The sequence below is a fragment of the Centruroides sculpturatus genome, unplaced genomic scaffold (genome assembly GCF_000671375.1).
Source record: "Centruroides sculpturatus isolate CEXI.00-Female unplaced genomic scaffold, Cexi_2.0 scaffold1737, whole genome shotgun sequence".
NCBI lineage: Eukaryota > Metazoa > Arthropoda > Arachnida > Scorpiones > Buthidae > Centruroides > Centruroides sculpturatus.
This window is the reverse complement of record NW_019385959.1, coordinates 42,299-59,190: the sequence shown is the minus strand read 5'-3', so window position 1 is coordinate 59,190 and position 16,892 is coordinate 42,299. Positions and strand designations below refer to the sequence as shown.

At 29.0% G+C, this 16,892-nt stretch overlaps 1 protein-coding gene across 1 annotated transcript in view; it reads right to left on the bottom strand.

Annotated features, from left to right (window-relative positions):
* LOC111612811 (vacuolar protein sorting-associated protein 13D-like) overlaps positions 1-16,892 on the bottom strand; it is a 132,431-nt gene that overhangs the window by 74,097 nt on the left and 41,442 nt on the right. Inside the window, exons 15-20 of the mRNA XM_023354068.1 lie at positions 14,377-14,537; positions 13,493-13,693; positions 13,235-13,365; positions 12,221-12,374; positions 5,183-5,756; positions 1,480-1,933 (exon numbers count right to left, since the gene is read on the bottom strand). Coding sequence (XP_023209836.1) covers positions 1,480-1,933; positions 5,183-5,756; positions 12,221-12,374; positions 13,235-13,365; positions 13,493-13,693; positions 14,377-14,537 — 1,675 coding nt within the window. The remainder of the gene's footprint in view (positions 1-1,479; positions 1,934-5,182; positions 5,757-12,220; positions 12,375-13,234; positions 13,366-13,492; positions 13,694-14,376; positions 14,538-16,892) is intronic.

The window sequence follows — 16,892 nt, the reverse complement described above, 5'->3', positions numbered from 1 at the left end:
ACTGTGTTTTCTTGATTCTAATGTGCACCTGAAAAAGTTAGTTTGCAAATGTAATGCACACACTATGTCACCAAACATGCAGCTACAAAAAGTTAATATATTTAAACAGCAATAAACTCATTTTGAAAAACATTTATTTCCATGTTCACAGTGCTTCACAATGTTTCTGAATATATTCATTTATGGACTCCATTATCAAGTATGAAGGGTCTGTCAAGTAGCACAAATACAGAGTATTGCACTGAAATATCTGTATACATGTTCTTCAGTGCTGCTGATAACTCTCTGCTTAAACTTAGCTTCATAAGAGACTTATCTGTTGGATATTGTTCACTTGACTTGCTGTAGTTCAAAAGACCACCAAATTGTAATTATACTATTTGAGTTCCAAAACCAAAACAAGTGGGAGGAACACATACTAAGTCTATGCTGACAACACAATACATATATACAGTGCCAAGCAGAGCAAAGAGTAAACAAAGCAAATGAAGCTTCATTAAGTCAACTTTGTGCCCAATTCTAATGCACACTCCAATTTTTGAGACAAAAGTCTACAAATAGATACACTTAGATACACTTTAGAATTGAGAAAACACAGTAATTAACTTAAAATACACAATAACATTCTATTCTAACTGTCATAAAGTTTGTCAACTATCAACAATAATACCCTGGACAAATGTAAAAATCCTAAACTACCAAATTATTTTCTCAATTACATCACTATTATTATGTTGTATCTATCTATCTATATCAAATAAAAACATTTGTATTTTGTACTTTAAATAATATATAAAATATTTTCTCCTGAAAAATTAATTATTTAAAATAAAATAATTTATCTCAAGGCTTAATTAGATCATTTTTTTAAATTACTGATAAAAAGAAAATGTTAAATCAGAATTCTATAAACTTTCTAAAAACATTATTTTGAATCTACAAAATCTTTTGCTCGCATTTAGAAGTTTTGAATGCATTCTATTGGAAACTGCTCTCATATAAAATACTTATAACAGAATTATTATTAAGTAAGCATGCCTTTACTTTAAAAACTCTAAACTACACCTTAATCCAGTAAAGAACAAAAATTTAATGACAAATTAATACTTTCAAACTTTTCAAAGGCCATCATCAGGTTTAAAAAGGTTGAAAATGTTACTTTGTGATTAAATTTCTGTTCTTTACTGGATTAAGTTGTAGTTTGCAGTTTTAATTTTAAATATATCCAGCATTTAAAATGTAGTTTACATTAAGCATGACTTTAGAATTCAAAAATAAAATTCTGCTTATATGAGTTTTTCTTGAAGTGATGAGTGATTTGTTAAGATAATGTATGACTATTTCAACATATAAATTAATAAATTGAAAAAATCATACATTGATACCATATTATACATGTAATAACTTACTCTATAATTACTATAACATAAATGAATCAAACTAAATAAAAAAATTAATGTAAGTATTAAATTAAATTACCTCGAGGAGAGATTTTTTCTGCTTTGCAATAGGAGAAAAATCATTAATTATATCACTTCCAGGCCAAAACTGTTCATTATCTTTTACTAAACTGGTATTTATAGAATATATGGTATTTTTCGTATTGATTTCTATCACTGTATTATGAAGTATAGGTTTACCAAATTTAGAGCTATTATATATATCTAAAACTGAATAATTTGTTGTCTGATTCCCATTAACCTTTGTTTTTTCTAATAACTTTATATTTTCTTCGATGTTGAGGGAAAAAAGATTCATGTCTCTAATTTCAACTGCTACGGTACTAGTATTTAATAAATCATTAAAATCTGATGAGGTGGAATTTGTATGATCATTCTTGACGGTAATCTGCCCAAGATGAACAACAAGAACATCGGGACTATATGGTGCTGATGGAAATATAATGACTGGAGTATGTAAAAGAATGTCCAATCTGTTAAAAAAAATAATAATAATGAAAATAAAAAAATTGTTTTAATTAATAAAAATTATATAATTTAAACTAAAGATATCTATATAAAAATCAATATTACTTCTTTTGTAATTCAAACAACATGCTTCAAATACTAATGATATTTAGCATAACAATGAATAATCAAATTAATCTAGGAGTTAGTGAAAAGAAATTTCGCTATTTTCAAGTACAGAAAAATTCATATTAAATCTAATCAAAAACTGAATTGCAAGGTTCATTTGAAAAGTAGAAATACAATTTGTTTTTTTTTTTATAAAGTAATATCTTTTATTGTTGATAAACAAGTACTTCATGTTAATTTATTCACTTTGATTCCTTTTTCTATGTATCTCCATTTGTTTGAATACATGGTAGCCCAATTATTTATAAGATCATTTGGTGATGTTTCTATACTTCTGCATTCCATCTACCCAAATGTACTGAAGTAGTTTGTTCAATTGCCTTTCTGTTCTCATAGCATTTGTTTAACATCTGGTGTTTCACAAATCCAGAAAGATGGCAATCAAAATGTGCTGGATCAAGGCTGTAGATGGAAAAGAAAACTTTCCATACCATCCTCTCAATTTCTTCCAAGGTGAGATGAGCAGAGTGAAATTGTCATGCTGCAAGATAATCCTTTTTCCAGAACATCTATATGCCATGCATGACTGAGTTTCTTATGTCTGGATGTAATGAACAGCATTTATGATTTCTTTATCTTGCAGAAATTCAATCAGAATGTACCCCCTGCATCCCAAAAGAATGCCCATAAACCTTTTCCATTGGAGACATGTTTTTGTTTATTTTCTTAGTGAAGTCGGGTGATGCCACTTCATACTTTGACACTCCATTTCGGGTTCAAAATGATAAAATTGGTTTTTGTCACCTGCCACAATATTGAACAAAGTAACTTCTTCATTTCAATATCTATCAAGCAGTTGTGATGCAATGTTTTTGTGGTCTTTGGTCAGTAAATGTCATTCCTTATGATCACATCAACCCTTTTCTTGTTGTATTCAATTGGACAGTTTAAGGATAATTGGTATAATACTAATCTTTAATACTTGTGTTTCCCTCCTTAAAAATGCTTCAACTACGTTCTAACACTGCTAGTATTCATGCACACTTCTTCACAGGCATGCTGAAGTTTATAGCAAACCAAAAAGCAATAAAAATAATTTTTAAATAATATTTTAGGATTTACTAAAAAAACAGTATTGCTGAAATTGCCCTTCTCACAAGAAATATAACAGCAGCAATACTGATGGAATAAAACATCACTTTCAGCCATTTTGTCTTACATCTGTGTGATCATGTGATAAATAGCTAACTATGTCATCAGTCAGTCAAGGGTGCAACAAGAGATGGTACTACCTACCAAATAACACATGTTCTTCTGTTACTAATGATTTGCATGTAATGTGGCAATACTCATTGCTCTTGGTATAAATCTCATACATTTGGAAAAGAATTTTAGTTATATATAAACAGGCATATAGAAAACAGTTTAAATGCATAGAGAGTAACAATAGCATATGATCCATAAAAACAATAAATAGCTGAATTTTGAAGACTACATACATAAATACACTTAAAATGTACATGATGAAGTGAAGTATATATATATATATTAATGTTATAACATGATTCTTTTTATGGTTTCTGACAATTTAAAAATATATATAATACATATACTGTATATACATTGTGCTTTGAAACAAATATAAATAGTCCACATTAATTGTGCAAATCAATACTCTAGTATGATGTAGATAAATGACTGCACTTGGTTGTATGTAAACATTGATAAGATGATGATACAACAAGAATACATTATGTTATAATATAAACAACAAAATGATTGATCTATGTTTATGCCAATTATTATAATATCACTTTTTATTACTAATAAGTAAATGACAATAGTATTCATCTCACAACTCATAGTATGTTATTTATTTTTCTGAATGACAGAGTATGGTCAAACCTTGGTTTTCGAATGACTCACTTTTCAAACAAATCAATTCACAAACAGAATTTAAAACTTGTATTTGCCCTGGTTGCCCTCTGATAACTCGGTTGCTGAACATGCTACTCGGCCAACCACAGATTAAAAGACACACAGATGGTCAACTCCTTATACTTCCTATGTTAAAAGCCAACAGCACGACCAATCAGCGACAGAACTATTGATTCAGAAGTTAGTGATGATTGGTTTGTGTCATGACATCTAATGATGCAAGTGATTCTTGCATCATTAGACATCAAGACACAAACCAATGACGACATTGCTATTTAAATTAGATTTCAATGCACATGCGGAAAAGATACTACTTTCATTTTTCAATATGTGCCGCAATTGAATTTAAATCAAATTAATAAAAACTGTGTTAGTTGACATTCATGTAATATAAATGGCTTCCAAGAATTCATATTTAAAGATGAATTTAAAGAAGCCATTTATATTACATGAATTTCAAATTAAATAACAAAATTTTATCATATATAATACAGTATTATATTATATTATATTANCTTCCTCCCATTTTACTATGGAGCCTTCAGTCTGCACCATCTGAGATAATACTGTGGCATTGGATCTCTTATTGATATTATATTTGTGCTCCTTCAGTCTGATTCCCAAATTTCTTGTAATAACACCAATATAGTTTTCTTGATTCCTAATTCCATGTTTTTGTAAGGAATCCTGTACACTCCTGCTTTTCCTTCTTTATTAATGCTGTCCTTTTTATTCCCTAATATCTTATATAGGTTGTATTCATATTCGAATTTATACACTCTATTTTTAGAACATCATTATTTTTTTCTCAATTAACGTGAGGACGGCCAATTGATTTGACCAAAAACATTAGTTATGTTTTAATAAATTTTTCTCAGCAACTTAGTGTTGTGGTGTAGTTTACCTATTTTTATTTTAATATCTAGGTTGTATTTCAATTTTATCTACATATCATTAACTGTTGATCTACAACAATAATTAAGTATTAAATAAATATGAAAACTTAAAATTATATTGTAATTAAACATGAAAGTTCATAAATTATAATGCTTAACTCTGTTGAACAAGTTCATAATGTTTTTGTGTTTTCTAAAATAAGTAGATATGATATATAGTCCAACAGTTTTTCTTATTGTACTTTCATTTGTATAAGTGAAATATTTTATTAATTTATCAATTTATTAATTTGAAATCAAAATTTCACTTACTTCAAATCTAGATAAACTTCCTCTTCTGAGAAAATATTGGGAAGATATGAACTTTTCTCAGAATTAAATTTTCTATAAGGAGAAGTATCAATGTTCCCATTATAAACAGATACTCCTTCTATACGTTTTGACATTATTCCGATAGCAACTTCGGCTGCTGCCGATTTAATCGAGCTAACTAGAATTGACATATATTCTTTAAATTCGGTTGCACATGTAGATAATTCATATAGCAGTTGAGGAGAATGTGTATAAAACAGTGATGCCATTCGAATTTTCACTTCCAAAATTTCATTATCAGCTCTTTCGTAAGGATATTTTTCTTTACTTGAGAAAATATCTGAATTTTCATAAAAGTCTCTTGTTATAGTAAAAGCAAAAGCTTTTTCTGAATTTTCTGAATTTGTTCTAGTAAACTGATAAGATTTATATATTTCTGAATGACTGTCATTTATGGAAGCCGAAACAAGAGGATCCTGTCCTACGCTTAAAATACGCTGATGTTTACTTCCTTCAGTAATTAGATCCAAAACTTGAAAACCATTTAGAGCACCTTGAATTTGCAAACTGGTACCTAAAATATTTACAATTTATTATTACTATTGATTAAATTCTATATTTTATTATATGCTAATTTAATTTTTATATTAACAGAAATAATTTAATACTTGCATACCTATTTTATTCAACGAAGCTCACTCAGCAAATAATAAACTACCACCTTAATAATAAACTACCACAACAATAAAATAATAAAAACAATACATCACAACACCTTAAGTTGCTGAGAAAAATTTATTAAAATGTAACTAATGTTTTCAGTCAAATCAATTGGCCATCCTCAGGTTAATTGAGAAAAAAATAACGATGTTCTAAAAATAAAATACAGTAGACCCCACTATAACACGGGTTCATATAATGCAGATTCATATATCACGATGAAAAAATTGTGATGGTATTCGTATAAAGATACTAAAAGAGACTCGTAAAATGCGGTAAAACGTCATTGCCAACTCGTGTCGTGACAGGATTGGTCGAATCTAGACCAATAGTGGACGAGCAGCCGAACTAATTACATACTACAGAGAGTTTAGGTGGATAAGTTGAGTTTACTATCGTCTGTACAGTATATAGACCTAAATTAAGTACTGTAAGTCTAATACAGTACTGTAATTTTATACATTTCTTGTGAAAAAAACATTTCTTATTCAACGATCATAAAAATTATTTCTATTAATGATGTATCCAAAGTTCAATGAATTTTTTGCAGAAAAATAACTTATCAGAAAACGTGGCGCCTTTTGGTGTGCTGCTCCGCAATGAAAACAAGCTTAGCAATGGCATGGTCGAACGGTGCACACTCAGTAAGTAATCCTACAATTTTTTGTTCATAGCATAGTTTATACAGATGATTCCCAAAAAATTATACGTGTTTTGGAAATGTTGAGTGAAATTAGTCTAGAATCGATTAATTTTATGGAAGAAAACCTTTCAAACAGTCGTAGTCCGTAAACTGCACACATGCCGGGCTGTGATTGGCTCATGTACTTGAGGATTCCTACAACGCGAAATTCTTATAAAGCAGAATGTATCTACCGTGTTATACGGGGGTTGACTGTATATAAATTCAAATACAAATACAATAGAACAAATTCAAATACAAAATTAACAGAAGAATTATAACAAAATATATATATATATGCATGTATAGAAAATAAAATAAAACAACAAATAAATATATTATATTATATATCATGTAATAATATAGTATATAACATAGAAAAATGCAAAAATAAAAATCAATGCATAAGTTGTGATCTCTTAAAAAACTTTTTAACTAAGTACTTCCACACAGATGGTAGCTCTTCTGCTTCTGCATCCCTTGCATTAATGCATGTGTCTTGCAACTTGCCCGTGTCTTGCAACTTGCCCTTATAAATTTCAATCTTTTCTACACTCATTGCCAAAGTCGGGGAGTACACAGACTTAACAATATCTGCTTCCTCCCATTTTACTATGGAGCCTTCAGTCTGCACCATCTGAGATAATACTGTGGCATTGGATCTCTTATTGATATTATATTTGTGCTCCTTCAGTCTGATTCCCAAATTTCTTGTAATAACACCAATATAGTTTTTCTTGATTCCTAATTCCATGTTTTTGTAAGGAATCCTGTACACTCCTGCTTTTCCTTCTTTATTAATGCTGTCCTTTTTATTCCCTAATATCTTATATAGGTTGTATTCATATTCGAATTTATACACTCTATTTTTAGAACATCATTATTTTTTTCTCAATTAACGTGAGGACGGCCAATTGATTTGACCAAAAACATTAGTTATGTTTTAATAAATTTTTCTCAGCAACTTAGTGTTGTGGTGTAGTTTACCTATTTTTATTTTAATATCTAGGTTGTATTTCAATTTTATCTACATATCATTAACTGTTGATCTACAACAATAATTAAGTATTAAATAAATATGAAAACTTAAAATTATATTGTAATTAAACATGAAAGTTCATAAATTATAATGCTTAACTCTGTTGAACAAGTTCATAATGTTTTTGTGTTTATGATAGATATGTCAAGGCATAAAGATAATAGGTAGATCATATTCTTCAATATATTTTTAAAATCTTTCCTATGTAAATCAAAAACGAAAATAAATAAAAAATAAAAATTTATTAATCAAACATAAGGAATAAATTTTACACCATTTAATTGTTCAGTTGCTCTCATTAGATGACTCAGATTCATCGTCATTTGGTTCTTTGTCACTGCCTGGTGCAGAGCAACATCTATGCCATCAAGTGCATTCAAGATCAAACACTTTTTAAACATACTAGAGACAACTTCTTTAGAAATACTTTCCACACATGCATACAAAATTTGCAGAAACTTCTATGGCGGCTTCTGGCAATATTTTTTTCAAACTTTCAACTACGTCAGTAAAGGATATCACCTTTACCGACTGTGTTAATGATACCGATTCAAAGCTGAGAAACATTTTTTGAATGACAAAAAAATTTTTAAAAAGGTTGGCTTGCAATCGGATAAATATGGTACATAATTTTGGAAAAATTGAAAAATTAACAAAAAAGAAATTACACAATTTTGCAAAATTGTGTAATTTCTTTGTATGGACTCATTATGCACCAATTAAAGGTTCATGTAAGTAAAATGTAATACAGTAGAGCATCGATTATCTGACTCAATTGGAGACTCAGGTTGGTCGGGTAACTGAAAAAATTGGATAACTGAAAAGAATGAAAAAAATACATTATTAGTATATCCCATGTAATTAGTATATTAGTATATTGCTATTAACCAACTTTGCATTAAATTTTCATTGATGTTAAGCCTAACAAATTTTTTAAAAAATAATAATCATCACTATTGTATCGTTAAAAATTATTTTAAAATTATTTTATTGCTCACAAAGCAAACAACCACTCATAATTAGAAAATTAAGTCTTGTTTAAATACTGGCCTCCCTTCAATGGTTGAGCTGATGTTGCCAGCTAAAACATGCACAAATTTAACAAAAATATTAAAGTAGCCAAGATGTAGCCAAATATTGTAGTGCCACATCACTAGCGGACATTTGAAATTTGCCGACTAGAACGGTCGGTTAACCGATGTGATGGTTAATCGGGGGTCAAATAATCAATGCTCTACTGTAAATCCAAATGTTTTCAAAACCCCTTCTTGTGTGATCCCTTCCAGTACAAGATGGTAGCCTTTCGGGCCTTAGTTAGAAGAGCCTTTTCACATTCATCTACACTACAACTGGCACTCACAGAAGAGTTAAAACATCTAGAAGGGATAGCCAAAGCACACGGTTACCACAATTTTATACAAAGAATTGCTGAACACCACAGACAGGTGCAGACATCTTCCATTATTACAACGGTGGCACAGAGTGATAACCAGATGATAGATATTGAGAGGATACCTCTTACTTTTAACCCGCACTTGAAGTCTTTGTACACTGCTATCACAAAGAAATGTAATGTCAGAATTGCATACAGGAGATGCACCACTCTATTCAACATATTACACAACAGAAAGACATGTCTAACATCAACAGATTACCAGGCTCTATAGGTTCCTATTAGGACAACTGATTTGACAGAGATATGGTGTACATAGGATAAACAAAATGTTCAATGGGGGTCAGGTTAAAACAACATAAGTCGGATATACAACACAATAGATGTACAACCTTGCTCTCCACATACGCCATAGATCCCAAAATTGTGGCAGACTTCACAGGAGCAAAATTAAGTCACCACCCCACACCTTGAGCACCTCAAATGGTTGGAAGCAATGGAGATTTTTAAAGCATACAACATATCCTCCTGTGTTAATTCAAAGGAAGAGATTGGTCTTTCAATGGCCTGGCAGACTTTACTACAAACTTAACATTATGTATTCTTAACTTCAAAGAAAATAAAGGAACACATATGCTTATGTTATGATTATTACATCTCATACACGTGTAAATTTATTTTTATTGTGTGATTTTTGCCTTGTTATTGACAACCGTTTTAGACATTGATGGCTAAGTTAGAACATTTTTAAACACATCACGTGAACTGATGCGCAGAGGAATGGGACATTTGAAATTTTCATTGTTTGAGTTTGTTCAAAAATTCTCATATTCATTATTCTTTTTAGAAGATCCAGCTGATTTACATGAAGAAGAATCCAGGAGGAGTTTTGAAAACGTTTGGATTTATGACATTATTGTGAGATTTTGAACACCCCACTTTATTAATTGGAAATTGATGTCAAATCCATAAGTTTTGGAAATAATATTCCTAAATTTTAATAACAAATTTTTAAGTTAAAAACGAAGGAAACTGGTAAAATTCACTTCCTTCTCAACGGAAGTTCTACATCCTTTTTGTTTTCCCTTATCTTCACAAATTTTGAGTCACATACCGTCCAGTTACCCCTCTGTAAACCCCCACTCTTCCTAATCACGTGGGAAGAATACAATTATCTCATTGAAGAAAAACATCAAAAAATGGGATTCTTGAGTATCATTAGGGGAGTACACCACGAAATTCCATAAGAGAAGGGCGTATTCCATATTATCTCTCCACAGCCAATGCCCATAACTGACTCCCAAAGTTCATACAAAGTTTATTTCTAAGTTCCCAAGTTAACGGAAATGTTTATTAAAGTGCTGCCCAAGAATTAATAAGAGACAAGAACAAAACCAAGAGAAGAAATAGTGAAATAATGAACATTCACATTGATCCGAATACAGAAGAATATATATAGTGAGGTAGTATGTTTTTAACTCGAAAATGTGATCTCTCTCTCCACAATATCATAATCAGATACTGAAGGTCCAATTTGTATATTTTTCCTTTGCTTTATTAAACACACTATATTTTTACGTTAAAGGAATGTCTCATTATGTCTGAATCAAAAGATTTCATCCTCTCCATATTGATTTGTGAACACATGTTAATCCGCGTGTAATAAAGCCAATTAATTGGTATCTAGGATCCTGACGTGATCTAGAACTTACCATCTAATCTTTTTAACATTGTTAAAAAAAAGCCCTCCTTAAAAATTTAGAGATTGAATCTTACGATTCTGAGCTGATTAAGTGGTGCTCTAGGTTGTACCACCGGCTAATCTCAAATTTTACTTATTACGCACTGGTTAAAGTTCATGTGAGTCCATTTTTTTGTTATATATATCCCAGTATGCAGTTCGGGATTTATACATAATTTTGTATAATATATAACAAATAACATTTTCAAAATAATTGAGTAAAATCCAAGATATTAAAATCTTAAAATAATTCATTTAAATATTTAAGGAATAATTGCAAACGTTTTTGTAAATTATTTAACACAAGTTAATAATTTTATACATTAAAAAACAGCAGACACACTATCATTCTAAAAATGCCAGGTAATTTTATGATTAGTTATTAATCCAAATAACTGATCATTTTATAAATATAAAACTGTCAAGTTATACTTACTGTTTTAAGTGTTAATGATAGATATATTATACAGTGGGTGATCGGTTAATGAACAAATCGGATAATGAACACTTTTGTGAAATATTTTTACATTCAGACAATGAACACATGATAGGATAACGAACATCTCACAGAACAAACACAAAAAAAGCGACGTAAAACAATTAATACCGATTGGTCTTCCCTTGTCTTCAGACAACAATTTGAAACTTTTTGGAGCGCAGGAACATCTGCATTGATGCTCAACCCAGTATATACTGATTGGATAGTATTCCTCTGAACTTTGAAACTCTCCCTTGTAATTCCAGCCTTTTATTTTTCTGACAGAAACAATTTTTTTTATACTATTCGCAAGACTGTCAGGAGGACACTCATTAAGTTTTGCATCCATTTTTATTTTCGAAAGGTGAGAGTATAATAATAAAGGTAGAGAGTGGGCAGATGTCTGATGTCTGTTGTTGCTGGGCAGTTTGTAGCTATTTTGAAATGAACATTCTAATAAATTACAATTTCAACTTTTAAAAGTTTGCAAACAAATTTTTAATTAGTTATTTTTTTTATTCTAATTAAAAATTTTATCTTTTTATAATCACTGAATTATTAAAATTGAAAATTAAACACTATTACACAAAAGTAGTTTATCCTGTTATTAATCCACAACTGTAAAATTATATCGCTTCAGAACGGTGAAAAAAGCCATTTCAAAATGGATTCTGGTATATTTTCCTATTACAAATTGCAGCATTCTTGCTGCTTGTAGATGGCTACGCTTGGTCAGCCATATTCAGCAAACAAAATCAACACGGTAGATAAGGAGACAAATTCCCTGACTTTTTCCAAACATGAATGAAAATCCCTGACTTTCCAGGTGCGTATGAACACCCTATATATAATATTTATTCCTGTTATTTGGATTATTAACATTAACTTTCAGAAATTTAAGTATGAGTTTTATATATACAATTGACACACATACAGAATAAACAGACAGACAAAAAACTAGAAATACTGATAGATGACAACTTACCAATAGAAGCTTGAAAGCGTGCACCACTCATTGTTGCCGTAGCAACTTTTCTTCCTATGTTTCTGTTCTTGCTTAGAGCATGTAATAGCAAAATATTTAAGCGATGAAAATCAAATGTTAACTCTGTTTTTGTAATCATTTTTGTTGGGAAAGCCTATTTGAAATAAAATTTTAATTATTCTTCAATTCAGTTTACAACATATTTTATTAAATATATAATATAAAATTTATAATGCACAATTTCTAAATTACATCAGATTACTATTAAATAAATAATAATTTATAATAAATGTTGTTGTAATGTTAATAATTAGTTAATTAAATTTAACCTGTCCTACGTTGTTCCCGAAAATATTCGGGTTGACCTCACTGATCTGCATGGGCGATCCCGAATATATTCATGTTTACATCGGAATGTTTTTGATATTAGATGTCATAGCGACACCTAATATCAAAAACGTTCCAATTTTTATATTAAAACGAACTTTTAAAATATAATTTTTTTCATTTTTATATTATTCAATATATTTATTTTGTTTGTGAAACATAAAAAAAATAATTTTTTATGATAGAGTAAACACGATTATTATTAAAAAAAATTTTTAGGCTTAATATAGACAAAAATTCAACATGGCTTCACAGGCAACAAATAAAAATTTCAACATCAAATAGGTTAAAAGTAGCTTGGCTGGTGTATTTATTTTCTCTATTTCAAATTTACAATTATTTTAGAAATTATAACAAGTAACATGTTCCATAAGAGTTAAATTGTCAAATGACCACATCATAGAGTTTTATATATTACCAACAATAAATTTAATGAAAAAAGTTTATTTTGTTTTCACTATATTTTTATGTTAAATGAAATGATTAATTCTAAGTATTAAGCTGATATTGTAATATACATTTTCAGCCTAATGTCTTTCAGTGGTGAATTAAAAACAAAAATATTTATAAAATGTTTCTTCAAACTTATCACATAATAAAGTTCAATAAGTAAAAAAATTGACTTACAAATCCAGAAAATGTTTTCTCAACAGACTTCATAGTTGGTTCCTTTACTGGCATTTTCTTTTTAGCGTGATAGTATTTTGTAAAAATTCTTTTCATGAAACTAATGAGCTCAACAATAGTCTCTTGATTTCCTAAATGAAATTAATTATGTATAATTTTTTTAAACACAAATATTACATGTATATACTTAAACTTTACTATATTTATACATAAAATTTCAATAATAATATTTAAATAATAAACAAGAAATAAATATACCTGTAATATCCAAAGTATTGAACTGAACAGAAACAATATTTAATTTTTCTCCAATGTATTCATCATTCTTTTTTACAGGTATAGAATCAACACTAACAAACTCCATCATAATCAATGCATCTGTTGCTGGAATGTCTCCAGTCATTAAAAAATGGGAAGGATATGAAGATGGTGTAACTGATGTTCCTCGAGATGAATAAGCTGCAAAATATCTCAAATATTTAGACATACAATCTCTTTCTCAATACATTATACCATATAAAACAGAGAATAATAATTTATTATAAATTTAAAATCATATATAAAATTTTTTCATTTAAAAAATATGTCTTTTTTCAATTTAAGGGGAAAAAAAACTTTTTTCAAATAATGAAACACTAATTTTTAAATTATAAAATATTTTCTTTCAGAGTAACTTCTACTATAACTATGTGCTACTGTCTGTATCAATACTACTAGTGAAAAGTCTTGAAAGCTATTTGGGTTGTGTTCCAGTGACTATGAAAGATATATTAAAGATCCCAAAAAAATTTTTTATTTCAGTTTGTCTTCGAATTATATATAGTTTAAAAACAAATTTGTATTTTAAACAAATTTATTTTTAAACTATTGTTTTGTTGTTTAAAACAATTCACACAAGATACTTATTAACAAAAATTTTCTTTCTTTAAATTAAAAATTTTATTTTTGACATTATTTTTCCTACTTAGATTATATTATCAACAAAAAATTTTTTTATATCTATAATAAAAACATTCTTATGTAATATTTATATTTAAAACTCATTAGTTAACAACATTAATAATATATATAATTTTTTTTAAATTTATTTAAACACAAAAAAATGCTATTTCTGTTTTAGTTTTAAAAAATTTTAAGATTACCTTTAGAAAGAATGTTCTGGGTGGAATTAAGTGTTTCATTCCAATTAAAAGGTGAAGTTTCTCCAGATCTATTTGTTACTGGTGACGATATCTGCGGAGGACTAGTCGAATGCCGAGAACTAGATTCATTGCCGTGAAGACTACCACTCATGCTATCCATACTATTTCAAATAAAAATTGTATTAATTAAACATCATCATCATTATACTGTTATTAAGACTTATAAAAAAATAACAGATAATCCTTAAATTCAATTAATAAAAAAAACTGTAAATCAATTTTTAAATACAATAATTTTTTTAATTATGTTATATTTTTAATAACAAATGACTGGAATGTTGTGTTAAAGCTTATGAGGATAAGCTTTTTTCTTAAGCAAACCATCACCTAAAAAAATTATTTACCTTTACAATCTTAAAAAAATTCAAGGTCATCTGCTGAAATAAGTTTAGTCTCAAAGAAATACAACAGGAAACTGCATTAATACTTCAAAGACAAAAATCAAAACTTTAGAGAAATTCAAAATGAATTAAAAATGCCAGGATGAATTAATACATTACAAATTTAATTCACAGAAGTATCACAAAAATATATTCTTAATCTAACATCCTTTTAAACACTTCAGGAAGTACAAAATGATTATAAGAACACTCCTAAAGTTGTTATTTTTATTTGTTTCCAGACTGAATTTAACACCACTCTAAATTTTGATAATGTTTGCAATTGTAAATACATTATTTATGTTACCAAGTTTGTATTTAATTTTGTTAGAGATTTTTATCATAAATCTCTTAATTATTCAATTACTAGGTAGCCCATAGTTCAATCAATATTAATTTGTATATAATTAAAATTTTTTAAGAATTTTTAAAAAGCAAACAAATTTATAAAACAGAAATTAATGAAATTAATAAAAAATTAAAATAAATTTAAATTTGATTATCTTTTGTGCAAAACAACACTGAAACAATTTTAATAGTTACGTTGGAAAAGAAAAGAGTTGCAATTAATTAAAAAAATTGTAATTAAGGGTTCAAAACGTGGCAAAATTAAATAAATAATAATAAATTAATAACTATTAAATATAAAGAAAAAATTAAAACAGCAAGGCCATTTTTGGGACAAGACTACGTCTCAGAGACTCGGGGCTCAACTGTGCACCATTTTCTAAGAAAAACAGAAAAATTAGCACTCTCCAATGAGGAAAAGCTGGCATCGGTACTTGGTGTCCTGGTGCAGATTACAGCGAGCTTTGTTGCTGTCATGGTTATGACAGGTTGCATTGTCACAGGCTTGTTCTTGGCTATGGTAAGCAGGATCACTTTGATGCTCATGGCAAGTCTCATTCTCCAATCTTCTTTGGTATCGCTGGTTTTAAGCATGATCATTTAAACTTTACCAGCCTCGGCCACAACTACGAGGTCATCCATGAGGCATTTTTGATGAAATTAATGGGTCAAACGAATCAAAATGAGGTATCAGCAAAACACAAGAAAATTGAAATGATGAGAGCAAAAGAATACACACATAATGTGTGTCACACATTTGTCGAAATTCAATGCAAAATTCGCATTTCAAACTTTCCAATGCATGCATTTGTCAAAATTAAATTTCACAGTATTCGCATTTCAAACTTCCCAATGAGCAACACATGTGCAAATCTCGCACTTGCATCTGTTTATAGAAACAGTCAGCATTTTGTATTTTATTTTCACCCGGTTCTCGGTCCCCTGACTACCTACAAGTCTGGTTTTTCTATGTGCACATGATTTGGGTGCCAAATACTGTGTGCCAAATTACAACTCCTGACATGTACTCCGTCATACCTCTAAGATGCCCAGCCATTGACAGTAGCGTGATTTTATAGACAAGACACTGTCTCGTCAATTATAAAACTAAATTAATACTAAATAAATTAAACCTAAAAATTAATTAAAACTAAAAATAATAACAATTAAAACTCTGGTCTTTACACAGAAATCAAATCAGTTGAAAATTAAAACATTTTTAAATTTTGTTTGATTTTGTACAATTGTTTATTTTTTGTGTCCCATCAAACATGGAAGATCAAAAGCATCATTTTCAGCATATTTTACTCTTTTATTACCAAAAAATCAAAATGCTCTTCAAGTGAGAAAAAAATTGTGTGACGTGTATGGAGAAGATGTGTTGACAGAATGACAGTGCCAAAACTGGTTTACAAAATTTCGTTCTGGCAATTTCAATATTGAAGATGCACCATGTTCTGGATGGCCAGTTGAAGCCAATGAAAACAAAATAAAGGTACTGATTGAAGCAAACTGCCAAATAACAACACATGAAATCACTAAGAGATTAAATTTGTCAAATTGAACCGTTTATGATTACTTGAAACAAATTGGTTTCATTTCAAAGCTTGATATATGGGTTCAACATGTTCTTAAGGAGAGATGCTCTCTTTGGTGGGATTTTAAGGAAATTTTTTTTGGAGCTTTTACCAGACAATTTAACAATTGATTCGAAAGTGTACTGCCATC